Raw genomic sequence first — 21,918 nt, forward strand, 5'->3', positions numbered from 1 at the left:
CTGCCCCCCGCCCCCCCCCCCCCCAGGTTGTTAGCAGGCTGTGAAAGTACAGATCTGTGCCTCCCGGGTGAGAAAACGCTGCCATCCTCTGGGTGGGAGCCTCTTTCACCACCTGCTGGGCTGAGGAACGTGGGCCGCACACCCCCAGCCTGACATTTCTAAAGAGCAGCTTGTGTCTGTACGGGAAAGGGAGGCAGGGGTGCGGAAGGGGCGCAGCTGAGGATTTGCTTTGCGGGAAAGGTGTCCTCAAGGGTTGCAGGCAGGACACGGGCAAAGGATGTAGCTCCACACACCCCTTAAAGAACCTAAGAAGATCTTGCTGCATCAGCCCAATGGCCCATCTAGCATAGGCTCCTGTTCTCACAGGGGCTGAACAGTTGCCTCTTGTGGGGAAACATGCAAGGAAGATCTGAGTGTGAGAGCTCTCTCCCCTTCTGCGGTTTCCAGCAGCAGGGATTCAGAAGGATGTGAGGCAGAGCCTAGCCCTCGTGGCTAGTATTTACAGGACCGCCTCTCCTGGTCTGCCCCGCAGAGGACCTTAAGGTCCATGAATAACCATAGTTTAGAGGTCCCAGGCCCTAGGGAAGTCAGATTATCCTCCGCCAGGTCCAGGGCCTTCTCAGTGATGGCTCCGACCTGGTGGAATGCTCTGTCCCATGAGACCAGGGCCCTGCAGGATTTAACCTCCTTCCACCGGGCCTGTAAGACAGAGCTATTTCGCCTGGCTTTCAACTTGAACTTAGCCTGATCTTTTATTCCCTTTCCTTCCCTCCCCCTCCCCTTTTTATGAAGATTACCTGCTCTGGGATCCCACAGCTAATTCTCCCCTGGTCTCCTCCCCGGCCCAAATAGGACTAATTTAGCCAGCTAGCCCTGGTGATCATCTTATGTTTATTGGATGGATTTCCCCCCTAAATTGATTTTTGAATTCTGAATTTATTGTTATTCATGTTTTATGCTGTTTTTTGTTGCATCAATTAAGTGTTTGTTGTTAGCCGCCCTGAGCCCGGTTTTCTGAACCGGGAAGCGCGGGGTATAAATTAAAATTTATTTATTATTATTATTATTATTAGTAGTAGTAGTAGTAGTAGTAGTAGTAGCAGCCCTCTTCTCCCCTGTGAATTTGCCTAGTACTTTTTCAAAGCCATCCATCTTCCTGTGGGAGGGAGTTCCACAGTTTAACTAGGAACTGTGTGAATGTATCCTTTCCTTTATCTTCTTGCTCATGGGGAAGGGGCTGCGTTTGGTGACAGCATCTCTAGGTGGGGGGAAGATTCCCTGCATGAGGCCCAGGAGGCCTATCGATGTCAGCCAGTGTAGGCTACCCTGAGCTTAGAGGACCAAAATCCTGACTCTGTGTGAAGTGCCAACTTACTGCTTTCCTGTGCAGGCTGGGCTTGTGGTTTCAGTCCAAGGCTTTGCAGGGGACTCCAGCCCCTGAGGCTGCCAGGCACATTCACGGAGGGAGGGAGGGCTTTTTATGTTGTGAACCGCCCCTAGATCCACGGGGATAGGCCCCACAACACCTACTCACTAGGGGCCCTACTAAAGCAAACAGTCTAATCGGTCAACGTCTAAAAGATATCGAGCATCAGAACAACCCGGCCACTATAAGGAAATTCTGCCCTTGGTATGTTCATTTTCCACCTCTCCATTTTGATTCTCTGGCCCCGTATCTGCACAAACTTATTATCCCAAAATGCAGACGTGCTTTTACACTTGCAAGACTGGATGTTTTGCCATCTTGCGGTACTCGAGGGTCGATTCCAAAAGATCCCGCCTGAGAAACGTCTTTGCCCATGTGGAGACGGTAGCACCGTAACAGCGGCACACGTCCTCCTGTCTTGCGCTCTCTACAAAGACCTGAGGAACGAGATCATCACCCCACTCGTCCTAACCATCCCAGGGCGCTCAACCACTGCCGCAATGTCCTTTCTTCTATCAGATCAAAATGAGCAGATAACAGCAAAGGTTGCTAGGTTCATAGCAGGGGCAATCAGAATAAGGGCCACTAACTGACGGCTCATGCAGGACTTAAAATTGTGTTCTTATATCAAATTCCCTTTTTTTGCGTATACTGTAATGTTTTACTGTTGCTGTGGCCATTGGCTAATGCGAATAAAGTTTTATCTATCTATCCACGGGGATAGTGGGGCACCTGGTTGGCTGCTGTGAGAACAGGGTGCTGGACTCAATGGGCCCAATCCAGCAGTTCCTTGTCTTACGTTCTTAGGAGAGTGTGTGAAATGGTTGGGATGTATTTCAGGTGCCCCAATAGGGTTTCTGAGATGGCGTGATGCTGCTGGATTCATCCGGCATCTGTGGACAATGGCATCTACTGACTCAACTGCAAAGAGCAGGAAAATGCTCAAACGTCCTTTGGAGCTGCAGCCGCCCACACTCTGTCCAGACTTCTCCTGAGTCTGTGTTGCCGGGAACAGCGTAGGGGTGGGGTGGAGTTGCGAGTCCCTCGTGGTCGTGGAGTTTGAGCTTGCCAGCATGTGACTCCAACTAAACATGAGGAGGAACTTTCTCAGGATAGGAGCTGTTTGACGGAAGGGCAGACATCCTTGTGTTTCCCAGCACAATTCAAAGTGTTGGTGCTGACCTTGAAAGCTCTGAACGGCCTCGGTCCAGTATATCTGAAGGAGCATCTCCACCCCCATCGTTCTGCCCGGACACTGAGGCCCAGCGCCGACGGCCTTCTGGCGGTTCCCTCCCTGTGAGAAGCCAAGCTACAGGGAACCAGGCAGAGGGCCTTCTCGGTGGTGGCACCCATCCTGTGTAACACCCTCCCACCAGATGTCAAAGAGAAGAACAACTACCAGACTTTTAGAAGACATCTGAAGGCAGCCCTGTTCAGGGAAGTTTTTACTGTTTGGTGCATTATGGTATTTTAATGTTTTGTTGGAAGCCACCCAGAGTGGCTGAGGAAGCCCAGCCAGATGGGCGGGGTATAAATAATAATAATTATTATTATTATTATTGGAAGGTGGGGACTTTCCTTCACTGGAGGCTTTTACACAGAGGTTGGATGGCTGCCTGTCAGGGATTCTTGACCTGTGTTTCCTGCAATGTATGGGGTTTGGCTAGATGGCCCTTAGGGGGCCCTTCCAACCCCACAATTCTATCTTTCTGTGAATCTAAAGCTGCCGGTGACATGAGCAGGGCCTCCCTTGCTAACCTCTCTTTCTTTCCTTCCCTCCTCTCCTGCAGGGATGGCCCAGAGTGAAACGTTCCCACGGTTAACGTCACCGGATTAGCCTGGGGTTTGCCGGAAGAAGCTCTGACAGCCCTCCTCCCCAGCTGCCTCCTCCTGCAAATGCCGGGGCGCCTTGAGGATTGCTCACCAGTGCGATGGCCGCAGGGGCCGGTCCCCCAGCAGGGAGCCCCGAGGGGGGCTCTCACGGGCTGGCGCCCCGTGGCGCCATGCCCCCCAGTCACGGCTGACGTCTGCGTTCCCCGATGGGGATGAGTGGCCCCTTCGAACAGGGAGTCGCAGTCCTCGCTTCCCTTGGACTATGACATCGTACCGGCCTGTTCACGAGAGCGGCGACGTGGGGGGCCCCGGATTGAAAGGCGGCGACTATTACTCCCCGGGGTTCTGGGCCCAGAATGGCTGTGCCGCGCAAGCGGAGGCGCCCGTTTCCTCGCGGCCGGCAACGGCCACCCCGGCCATGCCCAAAATGGGCGTGCGGGCCAGGATCGCCGACTGGCCGCCAAAGAGAGAAGGGCTGAAAGATCCCGCCACTGCCGCCAGCAGCACTTCAAGAGACCTAGAGACGCCAACCACGGGCTCCCGCGGCTTCCAGAATGGGGCCGCCTTCACTGGGACGTCCCGGGGCTTCCAGCGCCTGGCTCGGCGGCGCTCTAAGGACGCGGAGTTCCCTGACGGCTGGCCGCGGTCCCCGGCCCGGGGCTTCCTGCCTCTTCGGAACCGGAGCAGCAGCGAGGTCACGCTCAGTGAGTGTGACCCGCAGGAGGTGTTTGAGCCCCGGGGGGCTGGTGCCAAGCTGCCCATTTTCCGGGAGTACGGGAGCACCTCCTCCATCGACGTTCAGGGCGTCTCGGAGCAAAGCTTCTACGAAATGCTTGATGAGTTTCGCAGTGGGAAGATGGTGCGGCGGAAGGAGCAGGCGGGGTCTTTCCGTGCGGCGCGGGGCAGCAGCAGCAAAGCCGAGGCCCGGAGTGAGCAGCAGGCGCTCTCCCTCCTGGGCGCGGACGAGTTCCCCCTGCAGCCCAAGGAGAAGTCCCGCAAGAAGGGACCCCGGGGCGATGCGGGCGGCGGGGACTCCATCTTCCGGAAGCTGCGGAGCGGCCGGGGAGACCCCGAAGGCGGCAAGGGTGGCCCTCCGGACCCCGAGGACGCAGGCGGGCGGCCCTGGCTGTGCCAGAAGAGATTTGCGCACTACGACGTCCAGAGCATGCTCTTTGACCTCAATGAGGTGGTGGCGCGGCGGGCCTACGTGGCGCAAAGGAGGAACACCGCCACAGGGGCCTCGGCCGCTTCAGCTGTCTCCTCCGCCTCGCGGACCTGCGGCCCCCCGGAGCCTGCGGCGGCCCCCTTCCTCGGCTCCGAGGACCCGAACTTCAAGGAGCACCTGGGGCACGACCCCGGGGACAGCCGCAGCAACGGGCTCCTGCTCAGCTGCCCGCACTTCCGCAACGAGGTGGGCGGGGAGCGCGAGCGCGACGTCAGCTTCTCGCGGGCCTCGCCCGCCTCCCTTGGCTCTCCTGGCGGGGAGGCCGTAGGGGCAGGAGGGGGCGGCCTGGCGGAGGCGTCCCCCGCCCCGTGCTGCACCAATGCCAGCGTCTCCGTCCTGGAGGTGCCCAAGGAACTTCAGCGCAACGTGGCACGGCTGAAGCACTACAGCATTGAGCATGTCGACCTGGGCGCCCGCTACTACCAGGAGCACTTCTGCGGCAAAGGTGGGCGCCGCTCTGGGGTTGCCCTGGCAGGGTGGGCCAGGAGGGGGGGGTCTTGAGCTGCCCCTGTGGCAACCGGACATTGCTCAGGAATTTGTTTAGCTTCTTTATTTGATGATGATGATGATGATGATGATGATGATGATGATGAGCTTCTTTATTTGATGATAATAACTCCTGGCAAAAGGCAACCAGTAGGAGGAGCACAGAATTGTAGGGCTGGAAGGGGCAACCAGGGGCCATCTAGACCAACCCCCTGCAATGCAGGAATCTCAGCGAAAGAATCCCTGATGGATGGCCAGCCAAACTCTGCTTGGAAAACCTCCAGTGAAGGTAGACCATCACCTTCCGAGGCAGTCCGTCCCACTCTCAAACAGCTCTTGCCGCAAGGAATTTCTTCCTTGGGCTTAGTTGGAATAATAATAATAATAATAATAATAATAATAATAATAATAATAATTTTATTATTTATACCCTGCCCATCCTGCTGGGTTTCCCCAGCCACTCTGGGTTGCTTCCAGCGCATTAAAAATTGTAAAACATTAGACATTAAAGATATCCCTATACAGGGTGGCCTTCATAATAATAATAATGATAATAAATTTTATTTATACACCGCCCTCCCCAGCTAAGGCCGGGCTCAGGGCGGCTAACAAGCAATAATAAAAACCAGTTGAATGGATACAACTTAAAAACAAGATTAAAATACAACATTAAAACATTGAAACATTAAGATTAAAATGCAGCCCTCATCACAGGAGGAGAAAGAAAAAAAGAAAAATGTCTTCTAAAAGTGGATTTATGATGTATTTATGTGCAGTGTTGGAAAGGCAGATATAGAAGCCAGGTACAACGGAATGGACTAGATGATCCTTGGGGTTAATAATAATAATTTATTGATATGCTGCCCATCTGGGTGGGTTATCCCAGCCTCTCTGAGCAGCTCCCAACAGATTAAAAACTATAAGCACAGTCAAACATGGAAAAACTTCCCAGTACAAGACCGCCGTCGGATGTCTTCTAAAAGTCAGATAGTTGTTTATTTCCTCGACAGCTCTAGAGTTCTGTGACCTTGGAAGGCAGGGAACTCTCCTTCCTTGGAGGTTTCTAAGCAAAGTTTGGATGGCTCTCTTTAAGAATCCCTGACAGCAGTGGTAGAAATTCAGATATATAAGCTAGGTGGCAACTGGCACCTTAAATCTGGGTTACGATCGCCACAACGGAATGTCTCTTCGCCAGGGGGTTGGACTAGATAACCTTGCCTTGTAAAGCTACAGTTCTATTATCTCAACGACATTGCTGGACTGTAGCTTGCTCTCGCAACAATTCACTTGGCCCAGTATGCAAGAAGGAGAAACACACGCAGTGAAAATGGAATTAACTTTGGACTATGGCAGACATTTTTAAACTGTGGTCTGATCTGATATTCCTAGCTAAAAATGAAAAGAACGTTCAGCAAAGAGTATTTGCATGGAAAATATTGTTAGGCATTCCTACAAAAAGCTCAAGGGTGGGAAAATATTCATAGCGTGAAATCTTGATCTATAGCTACTTGCCAAACATAAACAAACCACAGATGTACAATAACTAATTAATAAGTTAATCAACCGCTGTTACCAGTGACTGGCTCTCTGGTGAGAACTCGGCATCATAAGCACAAAGGAAATAGGTTTGAAAGCAACGAGAGCAGGAGAACTTCAAATATGAAGCGAGGCAGGTGTTTCGTCCTAGAATTGCAGAGTTGAAGGGGACCCCAGAGGTCTTCTAGTCCAGCCCGCTGCAAGGCAGGAGCAAGGGATCCATGCACTTGGAGGGTTCAGCCTCCCATGCTCCCCCTCGATCACCTCCTTGCCTCTTGGCACCCCTAGGTAATCCCAAAGCACCCCAGGGGGTGGTACTCCCCAATTTTGGCACTGCTGGGCTCAGCCAAAGTTTGGCTCCCATGCTTCCAGCATGCTGTGTGTGTGTGTGTGTGTGTGTGTGTGTGTGTGTGTGTGTGTGTGTGTCTTGAGACAGGGAGCCTCTGCTGTTGTTCTGGATGAATACCTGCCCCTCCCTCTCTTTCTCTCTGCAGAGCATGCCAACTACTTTGGGGTGGACGAGAAGCTGGGTCCGGTGGCCGTCAGCATCCGGCGAGAGAAGCTGGAGGACCACCGAGAGCACGGGCCTCAGTACCAGTACAGGATCATCTTCCGAACCAGCGAGGTAGGTTGCTGCCGCGGGCGCTGCTTTGTTCCTCTACGGATCTCCTTCCACGTGCGCCCCAAGGCAGTTCACAGAAGAGCAGCTTAAAGATAGTTTTGAAAACAAAAACGTCTAACGATAAGGGCTTTAAAAAAACCTGCATTGTTATGAAACCTGCGGCCGAGGCCTTTTCACCCAACTGGAAAAGCTTGTCGAGACCAGTATACAGTGGTGTCTTGGTTTGCATACATTTTGGATTACAAACACGTCAAACCCGGAAGTGTGTGTTCCGGTTTGCAGCCTTTCTTTGGATTACAACCCATTTTTGGGGGGAATTACGAACAATTTTTTTTTGGGGGGGGAGGCCCCATTGGCAAAAGCGCGTCTTGGGTTACAACCTGTTTTGGTTTACAAACAGACCTCCGGATCGTTCTGCCCGGACACTGAGGTCCAGCTCTGAGGGCGGGTGCCACTACCAAAAAGGCCCTCTGCCTGGTTCCCTGTAGCTTTGCTTCTCGCAGGGAGGGAACTGCTAGATGGCCCTTGGAACTGGACCTCAGTGTCCGGACAGAATGATGGGGGTGGAGACGCTCCTTCAGGTATACTGGGCCGAGGCCGTTATGGGCTTTAAAGGTCAGCACCAACACTTTGAATTGTGGTCAGAAACGTACTGGGAGCCAATGTAGGTCTTTCAGGACTAATGTTATGTGGTCTCGGTGGCCGCTCCCAGTCACCAGTCCAGCTGCAGCATTCTGGATTAATTGTAGTTTCCGGGTCACCTTCAAAGGCGAGACAGTGTGCGGGCAGGTAGGGTCTCATCCTGCGTTCCAGATGGAGCTGGTAGACAGCTGCCCTGGACACAGAATTGACCTGTGCCTCCATGGACAGCTGTGAGTCCAGAATGACTCCCAGGCTGCGCACCTGGTCCTTCAGGGGCACAGTTCCCCCATTCAGGACCAGGGAGTCCTCCACACCTGCCCGCCCCCTGTCCCCCCAAAAGGTTAGAGGTTTCTAAGCAGAAGTTGGTCCTCTGTCAGAGATTCTTTAGCTGTGACTCCTGCGTTCCAGCGGGTTGGACTGGATGACCTTTGGGTGCCCCTTCCACCTCGACAGTTCTACAGTTCTTGTGTTCCTGCCTGGCATTGACTTCCCCAGAGCTTCTGCTAGAGGGTCTGCTGCTGATTCTTGTTGGAGGTGTTGTGTTCTCAGTTTCCCTAGCACCCTCCTCTTAATTTTCTTAATTGTCTTGATTTTCCCTCTGGCCGGCCGCTGTGAGAGGAGGACGCTGGGCTTGAGGGCTCTCTGGTCTGATCCATCAGCCGGCCTCTTCTTGGGTCCACTTCCTTCCCAGGCTTTTTAGCTCCTTCCCCGCTGGCCTTTGTCCTGTCCCACCAAGTTCCCAGGGTTCATGCAGTGCATCCACTTCCTCCAGAAATGTCTGCAGAGCGAGAGTCTAACCTAAGTCCCTTGGAGGCTGACAGTGGGGGTTCGGGGGAGGAATACTGAGCTTGGGGGGTGGGGGGTGGAAGAAGCCACAGATCCACCAAGGGAGGGGAAATGTATGGCTCCCTGTCCCACAGAAGTTGTGTGCCGAAGTGCCAAAGGGGGTGGACAGTTTGCCCCTCGGTTACTGGGAACAGACCCCTCACTGCTGGGCCGCAGAGCACCTTGCTGCTTTCTCCCCGCCTCCCAAATCTCTGCCCCCCCGTCAACATCTCTCTGAGCCGAGCGCCTGGTCCTCGGAAGCCCAAGGCTGGTTTTGCACTTCGGCTTGAGCCCTGCGTGTGTTTGTGTCGGATAACGGCACCTCCTGCTCAAAAGCAGTGCTTTTTTAAAAAAATATTTTTATTAAGAATCTAAACAAAACATATTGTCTTAATACATATGATCCTTGATTCCCCCCCCAATAAAATAACCCACCCTCCCCTTCCTCCCTTGACTTCCCTCAGCTCCAATCTCTGGTTTCTCTACAGATGCTGTTCTCTGCATTTTACAAAATTGTATAAATCTGACTGGTTATTGTCAATATTGTTTATTGTTTATTCAAAACATGCTAAGGAGTCCAGTTCACTTTGTTGTTTCTTTAAGTACTTTGTAAAAGATTCCCATTCATCTTTGAAGTCACAGTTATCCTTGTCCCGTAGTTTATAAGTCAAATTTGCCAATTCTGCAGAGTCCATCAGCTTCTCTTGCCATAGTTCTTTAGTCAGGGTTTCCTCATTCTTCCATCCTTCTTTTATTAAGACTCTCACCGCCGTTGTCGCATACATGAAGATATTTTTCAGTTTCCTTGGCAGGTCTTTTCCTACATCCCTAACAAAAATGCTTCAGGTTTCTTAACAAACGTTAAATGGAACATTTTCTTCAATTCATTGTATATCATTTCCCAAAACTTTTTAATTTCATTACAATCCCACCACATATGATAAAATGTCGCCTCCTTTTCCTTACACTTCCAACACATATTTGAACTGGTTTTATAGATTTTTCCAAACTGCACTGGAGTCATATACCATCTATACATCATCTTCATATAATTTTCTTTCAACAGAGAACAATCTGTAAATTTTAAGTCAATTTTTCATAACCTTTCCCAACATAATGTTATGACCTATCTCTTGTGCCCATTTAATCATGACTGATTTTACCTCTTCATCTTTCGTCTCCCATTCTAGCAGTATGCTATATGCAGCCTTCAGTAGTTTCACTTTCCCTTCAATCACTTCCATTTGAAACCTGGATCTTGTGTAACTGAATCCTTTCTTACTGTCTGCTGCTCAAAAGCAGTGCTTTGCTGGACTCGGGGAAAGTTTTGGGTGGTGCCTGCATGTTCTCGGGTGCTCCGGGTCTAATCCAGGGCACACACCGCCCCAGTGAGCCTCTGGCATGCCAGCTGCTGTGGCCAGAACAGAAAGGGCTGTCTCTCTTAGGATGCTTCCGTTGGGAAGTGGCAGTAACTCTACCCCTCTGGCTCCTCTGCGGTCTCTTTTGGCGACTGAGCGGCATTGGGGAGCTCGTCTGCCAGGCTGCCTTCTCTGCAAAGTGGGCACCGCTGCCTCATGACCTGCGGGACCCGGAGAAGCTTCCCTTTTGCATCTTGCTTGTTTGCACTGTGTTAACGGAGAAATCTGAGGGCTCCCTTGGACAAAAAACAAGAACATCAGCCAGGAATACCAGAGCAAAACAGCAGTCAGTAGGCTTAGTCTTGATTGAAGACTGTTGCGACAGGACTCCCACCTGCCACCAGATGGAACAAGGTGGAAGCCCCGAACAAGAGAGAACCCAAACATTTATTAGCTGCTAATCCCCATGTTACACCCCCCCCCCAAACTACATCACTCATACATCATGGTTACATCATGAAAGGGGAGGTCTGGTGGCAGGAATCTGAGCATCCTGGACCCTGCCCCATGGTTCCCCTTGCCCTCCACCAAACACCCATCAAGTGAAGCAAAAGAGATACAGTAGTACCTCAGATTACATACGCTTCAGGTTACAGACTCTGCTAACCCAGAAATATTACCTTGGGTTAAGAACTTTGCTTCAGGATGAGAAAAGAAATTGTGCTCCGGCGGCACGGCAGCAGCAGGAGGCTCCATTAGCTAAAGTGGTGCTTCAGGTTAAGAACAGTTTCAGGTTAAGAACAGACGCCTGGAACGAATTAAGTACTTAACCTGAGATACCACTGTATTTACATTTCCGTGTTTCCCAGCCAAGTTAACCACACCCCTTTGTCTTCATCTGGGTTTGTTATTTATGGAATGGCTACCTGTCTGGCACTCAGGTATCAGGATGCCAGGGATTATCACTCAGGCAGAGGGGCTGCTGAGTAGCTGAGCTCACATGATTATATGAATTTCTGAAGTTTTCCAGTGCGCCAGTACATAGGAACATTTATCAGTGAATTCTTACATTTGGTATCGTGCAGCAAAGGCCCTTTGAATAGGCAGTAAGAAACTCTGATGAAGTGTTTTGTGGGGACAAATCAAAAAAGTCACAAAAGTGATTGTGCTAGTTTTGATAGCAGGCTGCATGTGCATGATATCTGCTGGAGGGGCAACCCCCTCCCCCCAACCTATACATAAATTCCTGAAACAATTGGGAATGGATCCTTTTCTGGTGGGCAGGCCAGATCCTTATCTCCTCTCTGCTCACAAGCTGATTGCAGAGGGTTCAGTCCTTTTGCTTGCAAAAGTCAGTCCCACCAGCACGATCTCAGCACCCGGGAGGCTGGAGCCCTGCTCACCGGCTGATTTCACCTCTATGATGTCAGCAGGTAAGCGAATCATAGAAGCCCAGAATTGTGGAGTTGGAAGGGGACCCACAGAGTCATCTAGTCCACCCCCTGCACTGCAGGCATCGCAGCCAAAGCATCCCTGACAGAGGGCCATCCGACCTCTGCTTAAAAACCTCCGGCGAAGGCAAGTCCCCCACCTTCTGAGGGAGAATTGATATAAGGCAGCTTCCTGTGGAAAGCAGTTGCCCCCCTCACGCATGTTGCTGTGCTCTGAAAAGAGGGGTCACAAGCGTGGCCTGGGGTCCTAAGCAGCCATTGCTCTCGCCTCCTGTCTCTGAGCTGTGAGGAGCTCCCCAGAGCCCAGCAGAGGGCATTGCAAACTCAGCGCAGGGATTGCATTTGCTGCTTCAGCCAGAGGAGGAGCACACCATCAGCGCACCTTGAGAATAAAAGGGCAGGGGGGAGAGAGAGCAGGCCTTGACTGCTCTGAGGCTGGGGTCTCCGTGGGGCTCGGAGGCTGCCCCCCCGCCTTCCCAGGGGTCCTTTGCTCTGGATTGTTTTGCAACCTCAGAGCAAAAGCGTGGATTCCATGATGCTCTTCCGAATCCGTTCTGCAGCTCTGCAGACCGCTTATCTGCGAGAGCTTCCAACTCTCCGTTTGAATTGACTGCCCTTTTCAAGATACATATTTCCATTATCTAGGGAAAGCGAACGGTCTTCCCTGCAAGAAGCCACCTTGCTATTTGAAAACCGGAGCCCAAACAACTCCTCTTCCAGCTATCTGTTTCTCAATCTCTATTTGCAAAGCTTTGAAATTTGCAAAGTGAATTGGAGACAAACCTTTAAATGTTCAGAATTGGGCCCTGAGGTGTGTCTCGAGGTTGTCTCTCTCTTCCAACACTCAGATAGATAGATAGATAGATAGATAGATATAGATATAGATATAGATATAGATATAGATATAGATATAGATTAGATATATAGATATATATAGATTTTTACAAATAATTTCCAAAAATCGTATCACATACTTTCTTATCTTATACAATGTTTTGGACTTCCATCAACCACATCTGAAGATTTTTCAATCTTTATCACTTAAATTACATTTCTTAATTTCTCTATTACTTTCAGTTATCCTTAACTCTCTAGTAACTCTCTTCATAATCTTCTCTCCAATACTTAGAATCATAGAATCATAGAGTTGGAATAGACCACAAGGGCCATCGAGTCCAACCCCCTGCCAAGCAGGAAACACCATCAGAGCACTCCTGACATATGGTTGTCAAGCCTCTGCTTAAAGACCTCCAAAGAAGGAGACTCCACCACACTCCTTGGCAGCAAATTCCACTGTCGAACAGCTCTTACTGTCAGGAAGTTCTTCCTAATGTTTAGGTGGAATCTTCTTTCTTGTAGTTTGGATCCATTGCTCCGTGTCCGCTTCTCTGGAGCAGCAGAAAACAACCTTTCTCCCTCCTCTATATGACATCCTTTTATATATTGGAACATGGCTATCATATCAGCCCTTAACCTCCTCTTCTCCAGGCTAAACATGCCCAGCTCCCTTAGCCGTTCCTCATAAGGCATCGTTTCCAGGCTTCGCATAGTCCTCCTTACAAAACTTCTTGAAGTCCTGCTAGCATAATCTGTTTAGTACAATTGCTTTCCAAATAGTTCAGATATTTACTCCAGTCCTCTGAGAACCTCTGGTCCCGCAGGTTTCGGATCCTTCCTGTCATCTTGTCTAATTCTGCAGGGTCCATTAATTTCGTCTGCCATTCTTCTTTGGTCGGTAGTTCTTGTTTCCATTTCTGTGCCAGTAATATTCTTTGCATATAAAAACAGTTTATTATCCCTCTCTTCCAACACTCTGAGACCAAAATGAAGGAAAGCACCGTCTCCAGGGGACCCTGTTCCCGAGCCATGTGGGCAGCCTCTCTTCCTGGGTGCCCGGCAGGCAGCCTGCCCTGTTGGGCCAGTTTCAGCCTCTGCCTTTCCGCTCCGCTGGGGGCGGGAGCCACCACAAAGCTGTCCGTGCCGGTTAGCTCCACCCACGTGGCAGGTTTGGACAGGAAATGCCGGGAAGGCTCCTCTGACCAGACTCTCTCTTCTCCTTGCAGCTGACCACCCTCCGCGGCTCCATCCTGGAGGATGCCACGCCTACCTCCACCAAGCACGGCACTGTCCGCGGGCTCCCCCTCAAGGACGTGCTGGAGAACGTGGTCCCTGAGCTGAACATCCACTGCCTCCGCCTGGCCCTCAGCGTCCCCAAAGTCACGGAGCAGCTGCGGAAGCTGGACGAGCAAGGGGTGAGCGAGCCGGGGGGGGGGGGAAGTGGGGGGTGTTGGCTATTTGCAGTTTAGTAGCGCTGCAGAGAGCTTGCTGGGGAGACCATGCATAACAAGGAACTCAAAAATAACTTTAACAAGGTTTTAATAACAAAACAGGGACGCGGGTGGTGCTGTGGGTAAAAGCCTCAGCGCCTAGGGCTTGCCGATCGAAAGGTCGGCGGTTCGAATCCCCGCGGCGGGGTGCGCTCCCGCTGCTCGGTCCCAGCGCCTGCCCACCTAGCAGTTCGAAAGCACCCCCGGGTGCAAGTAGATAAATAGGGACCGCTTACTAGCGGGAAGGTAAACGGCGTTCCGTGTGCTGCACTGGCTCGCCAGATGCAGCTTTGTCACGCTGGCCACATGACCCGGAAGTGTCTCCGGACAGCGCTGGCTCCCAGCCTCTAGAGTGAGATGAGCGCACAACCCTAGAGTCTGTCAAGACTGGCCCGTACGGGCAGGGGTACCTTTACCTTTACCTAATAACAAAACAAAAACTCCTTTTACACTAAAGATAACAACAACAAACATGACCCAACCACCAACCCATCCCCCAGGGTAATGGGAGAGCTAGGTGCTGCTCCTTATATACTATGCCCAAATGCTGACACAGCTTAATTAACACAACCTAGCAGCACCTGCTATGTTTCACAGCTGCAAGACTGGGTCTCGTTATTTGCCCTGGCCCTTAAAGACATAAACAACTTGTGAAACAATAATGAACCTTCACATTTTAAAGTGACCATTCAACAGCGGGATGGCCGGGGGGTGGGCATTGGTCCCTCTTCCGTCCTTGATCCCTGGTCGGTGGGCTGAGGGGCAAGAGACGGGGTGGAGAGAAACACACATGTGCCAAATCATACTAGAACTTGGGGGTATCAGACAAAAGAAAAGACATGTCAGCAATTTGTGGGATTATATAACAACAACAACAACAACAACAACAGTAATAAATTTTATTTATACCCTGCCCTCCGCAGCCAAGGCCGGGCTCAGGGCGGCTAACAACCAATAATAAAAACAAGATGATTAAAATACAATTTAAAAAACAAGATCAAAATACAACATTAAAACATTAAGATGCAGCCTCTTCACAGGAGGAGAAAGGGAAAAACAAAGAGGGGGAGGGAATCAAGTTGATTCCAAGCCAAAGGCCAGGCGGAACAACTCTGTCTTACAGGCCCTGCGGAAAGAAATCAGATCCCACAGGGCCCTGGTCTCATGAGGCAGGGCGCTCCACCAGGCCGGGGCCAGTACTGAAAAGGCCCTGGCTCTGGTTGAGGCTAATCTGACTTCCTTAGGGCCTGGGACCTCTAGGGTGTTGCCATTTATGGACCTTAAGGTCCTCCGTGGGGTATACCGGGAGACGTATGCAAAATGGGATGGGCATTGAGGGCTCTGAAAGGGGATGAGGTAGATTCAGGGAGCAGGAGAGATCCACAAGATTCAGGGGCAGCCAACCTACTGCCTGCCGCTCCGCTTGCCTCGCCTCCAAAAGGATGTACAGTCGTACCTTGGATCTCAAACACCTTGGCTCCCGAACAAATCGGCTCCTGAACGATCGAAACCCGGAAGCGAGTGTTCCGATTTTCAAGCAATTTTTGGAAGCCGAACATCTGATGCAGCTTCTGATTGGCTGCAGGACACTCCTGCAGCCAATCGGAAGCCGCACCTTGGTTTTCGAACAGTTCCAGGAGTTGAATGGACTCTGTTTGAGAACCAAGGTACGGCTGCAGTAGATCTGGGAAAGGTTGAGATGAAAGGGCAGCCAGAGAGATCAGGGGATCCCCGGCAAGGGAAGGTTGCCGCGTTTAGGACTTTGCAGTTTAGGAAAAGTTGAACAAGAGAAGACATGGCCGAGATGCAGACGATGGTGACGTTTGTTGTGGAGAAAGAGGAGAGATGATGGTTATGCTCAAACCCCATGGGAAAAGCTGAGTGTGGGAAGATCCAAAGGAAAGTCATTCTTTAGGCAGCAGACACAAACTCTGAAACTCATTTCCTGGGAGGCAGGGGGTGGCCTCAACTTGGGTGGCAAAGATAGACAAATTGATGGCAGAAGAGACGGCTGTCGAGGGCTGTGAGCCGCAGGGGCCTTGTTCTCCCTCCGCTGCTGTATTGCTCAGGTCCTGCTTGCAGGATTCGCATTCGGGCCGCTGGCTGGCCACTTTGAGAAGCGGGATGCCGTAGATCAGACGACGTTTGTAGGTTTGCAAGAAGTTTTGTGAGGAGTATTATTGGAACTATTGCTAAAATGGAGAAGGGGAAGGATGATTTGTTAAGAGATGTAAAGGCAATTTAAAGTTAAGAAATGCATAAAAGGTAAAGGGACCCCTGACCATTAGGTCCAGTCGTGACCGACTCTGGGGTTGCGGTGCTCATCTCGCTTTATTGGCTGAGGGAGCCGGCGTACAGCTTCTGGATCATGCGGCCAGCAGGACTAAGCCGCTTCTGGCGAACCAGAACAGCGCACGGAAACGCCGTTTACCTTCCCGCCAGAGCAGTACCTATTGATCTACTTGCACTTTGACGTGCTTTCGAACTGCTAGGTTGGCAGGAGCAGGGACCGAGCAACGGGAGCTCACCCCGTCGTGGGGATTCGAACCGCCGACCTTCTGACCGGCAAGTCCTAGGCCCTGTGGTTTAACCCACAGCGCCACCTGTGTCCCTAAGAAATGCATAAGAAGTGGTTAAAACGGTGGATCATCAGAGGTGCAGATGGAAGTCTAAAAAGATTGTATAAGTGATAAGTTTTGTGGTACATTTTATAATTTATATGTTAAAATCAATAAAAAATATTTTTTTAAAAAAAGAGAAGCGGGGTGCTGGACTCCCCTTTGTGGCCTGTTCCAGCTACGGTCTCAACGCTCTGAACATGCGCAGAGGAACACCTTGCGGCGTTCCTCTGAGGACGCCCTCGCCTCCCTTCCCTGCTCGTGCCCTTCTGCCAGTCTGGGAAGAAGGAGGCTGGCCCCGTCGTGGCCGGATCCTGCGATGCGTGGCACGGGAAGTGTCTCTCGCGAGGCCTCTGCCCAGTGGGCTCCCCCTGCTTGGCGCTTCTCACCCGGCTGTGTGTCTCCCTCTTCTTTCTGCCCCCTCAGCTGTGCCGCAAGCACAAGGTGGGCGTCCTGTACTGCAAAGCCGACCAGAGCTCCGAGGAGGAGATGTACAACAACGAAGAGGCCGGGCCTGCCTTTGAGGAGTTCCTGGCGCTGCTGGGGGAGAAGGTGTGCCTCAGGGGCTTCGACAAGTATGCCGCCCAGCTGGACACCAAAAGTAGGTCCCTCTGGCCATTGGCTGGGGGCAGGCAGAAGGCCGGCAGGTCGGCTGGCTGCTCTCTGTTCCCCCGAAACCTCCCGTTCCCCAACTCTGCTCGGGGGGGGGGGGGGAGGCTGTGAAGGCAGCCAGGAGCCGCCCAGCCCATCCCTCCTCTCCACCCACTAGTCCCCGCTGCCAGTCCCTCCTGAGCATCCCTCCTGCTTGCTTTTGCCTTCCAGCCGACTCCACAGGCACCCACTCTCTCTACACCACCTACCAGGGCTACGAGATCATGTTCCACGTTTCCACGATGCTTCCTTACACCCCCAACAATAGGCAGCAGGTAAGTGATGGGCCCCACGCAAGTGGGGGTTGCATTTTTTTAAAAGAAAATGACTTATTTGATCAGATTATAAGATGTGGGATCTTCGCTGCCCATTTTGTTGGTCCTGCAGCTTGCAGAACCGCCTTGTGGCCAAGCAACGTAGAAAGAAAAGCGGCGTGCAAATTAAAACGGAAAATGAAATAAAAACGTTTGGTCCCCCTGACCCCAGAGAGCAAGGGATGCCGGACATGTTTTGAGGCAACAGCTGTGGCCTTCTGGGGGGTCCTGGCAATCCCACCTCCTTTGTCGCATATCCAGCGCCCCTTGGCTGGGTGTCCAAATGTGTTCCTGCGTTCAGGGATGCCCTCAGTGGCGCTGCCTTGCCACCACCTGGACCTCTTGAGCTTTTCTGCTTTTCTGCTCTCTTCTTTCCTCCCACCAGCACATCTGGATGCAGAGGTCTATTGAGATTTGGGGCGTTGTTCTCAGCTTTCGTTATGTGTTGCTTTCTTACTGTCCTAATACTGCCCTAAACCTTATGTGTCTAGGGAAGTTTTTCATGTCTGATGTTACATTGTATTTTTAATATTTTGTTGGAAGCTTGTTAGTTAACTTGTGCAATGTCAGCCTTACACGGATGACGGCCAGTCGGTTGAATGCAAGCAAGGCAGAGAGCTTAAAAGTGCTGTTTGTGCTTGGAGCACATGGTGCAAGGCGAGCTTTTAAGCCAGGGGTCAGCAACCTTTTCCAGCAGGGGGGCGGTCCACCGTCCCTCAGACGATGTGGTGGGCCGGACTTGTTGTTGTTGTTTAGTTGTTCAGTTGTGTCTGCCTCTTTGTGACCCCCTGGACCAGAGCACGCCAGGCACTCCTGTCTTCCACTGCCTCCCGCAGTTTGGTCAAACTCATGCTGGTAGCTTCGAGAACATATTTTTAGAGACTATATTTTGGAAAAAAATATATGAATGAATTCCTATGCCCCACAAATAACGCAGAGATGCATTTTAAATAAAAGGACACATTCTATTTATGTAAAAACACGCTGATTCCCGGACCGTCCGCAGGCCGGATTGAGAAGGCGATTGCGCCGCATCCGGCCCCTGGACCTTAGGTTGCTTACCCCTGTTTTAAGCTCTCTGCCTTGCTTTTGGAGGCAAGGCCTGCTCCAGATAGAAGCTTAGGGACGCTGGCACAGGGGTAGTTTGAGTATGTGCATTCTTGCGCATATGTGGAGCCCTTGGCCCAAACCCCCATGCACGATACGATCGGACTGTATCGTTTGCACGCGTGGCCCTGGGTCTGGATGAAAATGTGCTTGAGGAACACTTCAAATGAATAACTGAGACCACCTCTGTCTGTCTCCTCCTTCCTCCTCCAGCTGCTCAGGAAGAGGCACATTGGGAACGACATCGTCACCATCATCTTCCAGGAGCCGGGGGCTCTGCCCTTTACCCCCCAGAACATCCGCTCCCATTTCCAGCATGTCTTCATCATCGTCCGGGCCCAGAATCCCTGCACAGAGAACGTTTGCTACAGGTAACACCCCCTCCCCAAAAGGGGCCCCAGGGTCATCCCACAGACACTGGCAGAATCATCAAATGGTGCAGTTGGAATGGGCTCCAGGGTCATGTAGTCCAACCCCCTGCAGTAGTCATTCTAGAAGGGTCTGGCAGGAGGGAGGAAGCCCCCCCAGGCAGAGCTAATGCTAGTCAGGAGGAATGCTTATCCTATGGGCCAAGTGAGCTTTTGAGGTGACCAGGGCATAGCTGTCAAGCGTCCCTTATTTGGTGGGAAAGTCCCCTATCCCAGCGCTGTGTCCCGCTGCTGTCCCTTATTAATGATGTCCCTTAAATTTCCCGGGTTTCAAAGGAAGCAGCTCCTCTCCCTCCCTCCCTGCCGGCCAGGGAGGAGGGAGGCTCCAACTGTGTTGCTTGGCTGTGTTGCTCACCCAATAAGGAGTCTAAGAATGACCGGGGGGTGGAGCTTGCATGCCTTATGCTGATCAAATCGGCTGCGTTGCCAGGGGACTCACCTTTGCTCAGCGCTTCCCAGCGGAGAGGTGACGGTGGTTTTCCTTGAGGCTTGAGGCTTCATTTGGCTGCTGGCTGGGCTTTCTGCCTTTGGCTCGGAGGGGCTCAGAAGTTGAACATACCTGTGCCCGGAAAATCCCTTATTTTGGCTGCTGATCCCTTATTTTTGAGGCTGCTGGTCCCTTATTTTCAAATCTGTAAGTTGATAGCTATGGACCAGGGCCAAATTTGACAAGTGGGCGGGGCCACCTTTCTGCCTGTTACATGAGGTCATCATGACATCATTCAGCTGCAACAGGAAGGGTCTGTGGCAGCAAGAGGTCCAGATTCAGAGGCAGGAGAAGAGGCAAGCCAAGATGCAGAGATGAGATTGGCTAGTGAAGTAGCCCGGGTGTCTCCCCCTCCTGCTATGACCAGCTCCCCTCCTCCCTGGTCTCCCAGAACCAGGAGAGGCATGAAAAGGGCGGAGAGGAGGTTGGCTTCACGCAGGCTAAGGCTCTGATTGCTTGGGGGAAAACCCTGGAGAGGTGGAGACTGAGATGGCGGAGGGGAGGTGGGAACTTTCAGTCTGGGCAACTGATCCGTGGGGCAAGACCTACCAGGGATGAACTGCTGGGATTTACTGCCGGCCAGCTCCTGCCTTCTGCTTGGTCCAAGCTGTGCTTCCCACTTCTCTCCTTCTCTCCCAGCGTGGCGGTGACCCGCTCCAAAGACGTCCCTCCCTTTGGGCCAGCCATCCCCAGCCGAGCCGCCTTCCACAAATCCGACGTCTTCCGGGACTTCCTGCTGGCCAAGGTGATCAACGCCGAGAACGCGGCCCACAAGTCGGACAAGTTCCACACCATGGCCACGCGGACGCGGCAGGAGTACCTGAAGGACCTGGCGGAGAACTGCGTCACCAGCACGCCCATCGACTCCACGGGGAAGTTCAACCTGATCTCGCTGGCCTCCAAGAAGAAGGAGAAGACGAAAGCCCGGCCGGGGGCCGAGCAGCACAGCGCCGGAGCCATTGCGTGGCACGTGCAGGCGCAGGATTACACCCAGGGGCTGGAGATCGAGTGCATCTTGGGCATCTCCAACGAGTTTGTCGTCCTCTTGGACCTCGGCACCAAAGAGGTGGTCTTCAACTGCTTCTGCGCGGACGTGATCGGGTGGACGCCGGACACGTTCAGCATCAAGGTCTTCTACGGGCGCGGGGACCACATTTTCATCCGGGCCCTGGAGAGCAATCCGGAGGACATCAAGGAGATTGTGCAGCGGCTGAAGGTCAGTGACAGCCACATTAAGTCAGGACCCTTGGACCCTTTGCTTGCATGCGTGGAGCGGATGGGGGTTTGAAACCAAGTTTATAAAAATTATGGGGGGGGGGCAGATTGCAACTAAAGCTTAGGAATAACTTTGCAATGGTCAGAGCCGCTACAGAGCGGAACGGTCTCCTTCAGAAAGTGGCAGTGGCATACGGTTGGTGGACTGGGGGGGGGGGCTAGACTGGTCCCCTAAATGTTCCCAGTAAATTAAGGGAAAGGTAAAGGGACCCCTGACCATTAGGTCCAGTCATAGCCAACTCTGGGGTTGTGGCGCTCGTCTTGCTTTACTGGCCGAGAGAGCTGGTGTACAGCTTCCGGGTCATGTGGCCAGCATGACTAAGCCGCTTCTGGTGAACCAGAGCAGCGCATGGAAACGCTGTTTACCTTCCTGTTGGAGCGGTACCTATGTATCTACTTGCACTTTGGCATGCTTTTAAACTGCTAGTTTGGCAGGAGCAGGGACCAAGCAACGGGAGCTCAACCCGTCACAGGGATTTGAACCGCCGACCTTCTGATCGGCAAGCCCTAGGCTCTGTGGTTTAACCCACAGCGCCACCTGCGTCCCTCCCAGTAAATTAATAAAGTGTTAAAGCCCAGTGCCTCCTTCCCAGAGCCTGGAAAGCTTCTGCCCGGCTTAGGGAGAGAGGCATGATGCTCACAAGTGGAACATTGGGACGTCACAACATCACACACGTGTCCTGGCAAACCAGCGCCTCTGGCCGTAACTGTTCCCCTACGAAAAATTTCACCACCTGCCACTGGAAGATGGGGTGCAATCCTTCCTTGGGGTTTCTTAAGCAGAGGTTGAGCGGTGATCCCTGCAATTTCGGGGGGGTCAGACCAGGTGACCCTTGCGGTCCCTTACAGTTCCACTCTTCTTTGCCCCTTCCGACTCTTTCCCTAGGTCATGACCTCTGGCTGCGAGACGGTGGAGATGACGCTGCGGAGGAATGGTCTGGGGCAGCTGGGCTTCCACGTGAAGTTTGATGGGACGGTGGCCGAGGTGGAGGACTACGGCTTTGCCTGGCAGGCGGGGCTGCGCCAGGGCAGCCGGCTGGTGGAAATCTGCAAGGTGGCCGTGGTCACGCTCAGCCACGACCAGATGATCGACTGGCTGCGCACCTCCGTGACGGTGAAGGTGGTCATCGTCCCGCCGCACGAAGACGGCGTCCCTCGCAGGTAACACTGGGCTTGCTTTGCGTCCAATGCCTGGCAGGCTGGCAGCAGCAAAAGGACCCCTGTGGCGCCACACACCTGTCTGTTCTGCACCAAACAGTTGTGATGTGCCAAGAGGACGCAGCCAGGCCCATCGGGTGGCCTCGCAT

The 21,918-nt window shown here is 52.4% G+C and overlaps 1 protein-coding gene across 4 annotated transcripts in view; it reads left to right on the top strand.

Moving 5' to 3' along the window:
• The window catches only part of SIPA1L3 (signal induced proliferation associated 1 like 3), a 109,107-nt gene that overhangs the window by 51,284 nt on the left and 35,905 nt on the right, over nt 1-21,918 (top strand). For all 4 annotated transcript variants that reach the window (XM_077932355.1, XM_077932356.1, XM_028741984.2 and 1 more), the window contains exons 2-9: nt 3,217-4,929; nt 7,001-7,131; nt 13,468-13,656; nt 16,776-16,950; nt 17,172-17,275; nt 18,635-18,792; nt 19,976-20,552; nt 21,498-21,772. In XM_077932355.1, coding sequence (XP_077788481.1) covers nt 3,522-4,929; nt 7,001-7,131; nt 13,468-13,656; nt 16,776-16,950; nt 17,172-17,275; nt 18,635-18,792; nt 19,976-20,552; nt 21,498-21,772 — 3,017 coding nt within the window. In that variant the 5' untranslated portion in view covers nt 3,217-3,521. The remainder of the gene's footprint in view (nt 1-3,216; nt 4,930-7,000; nt 7,132-13,467; nt 13,657-16,775; nt 16,951-17,171; nt 17,276-18,634; nt 18,793-19,975; nt 20,553-21,497; nt 21,773-21,918) is intronic.

This window comes from Podarcis muralis, chromosome 7, assembly GCF_964188315.1.
Source record: "Podarcis muralis chromosome 7, rPodMur119.hap1.1, whole genome shotgun sequence".
Classification (NCBI taxonomy): domain Eukaryota; kingdom Metazoa; phylum Chordata; class Lepidosauria; order Squamata; family Lacertidae; genus Podarcis; species Podarcis muralis.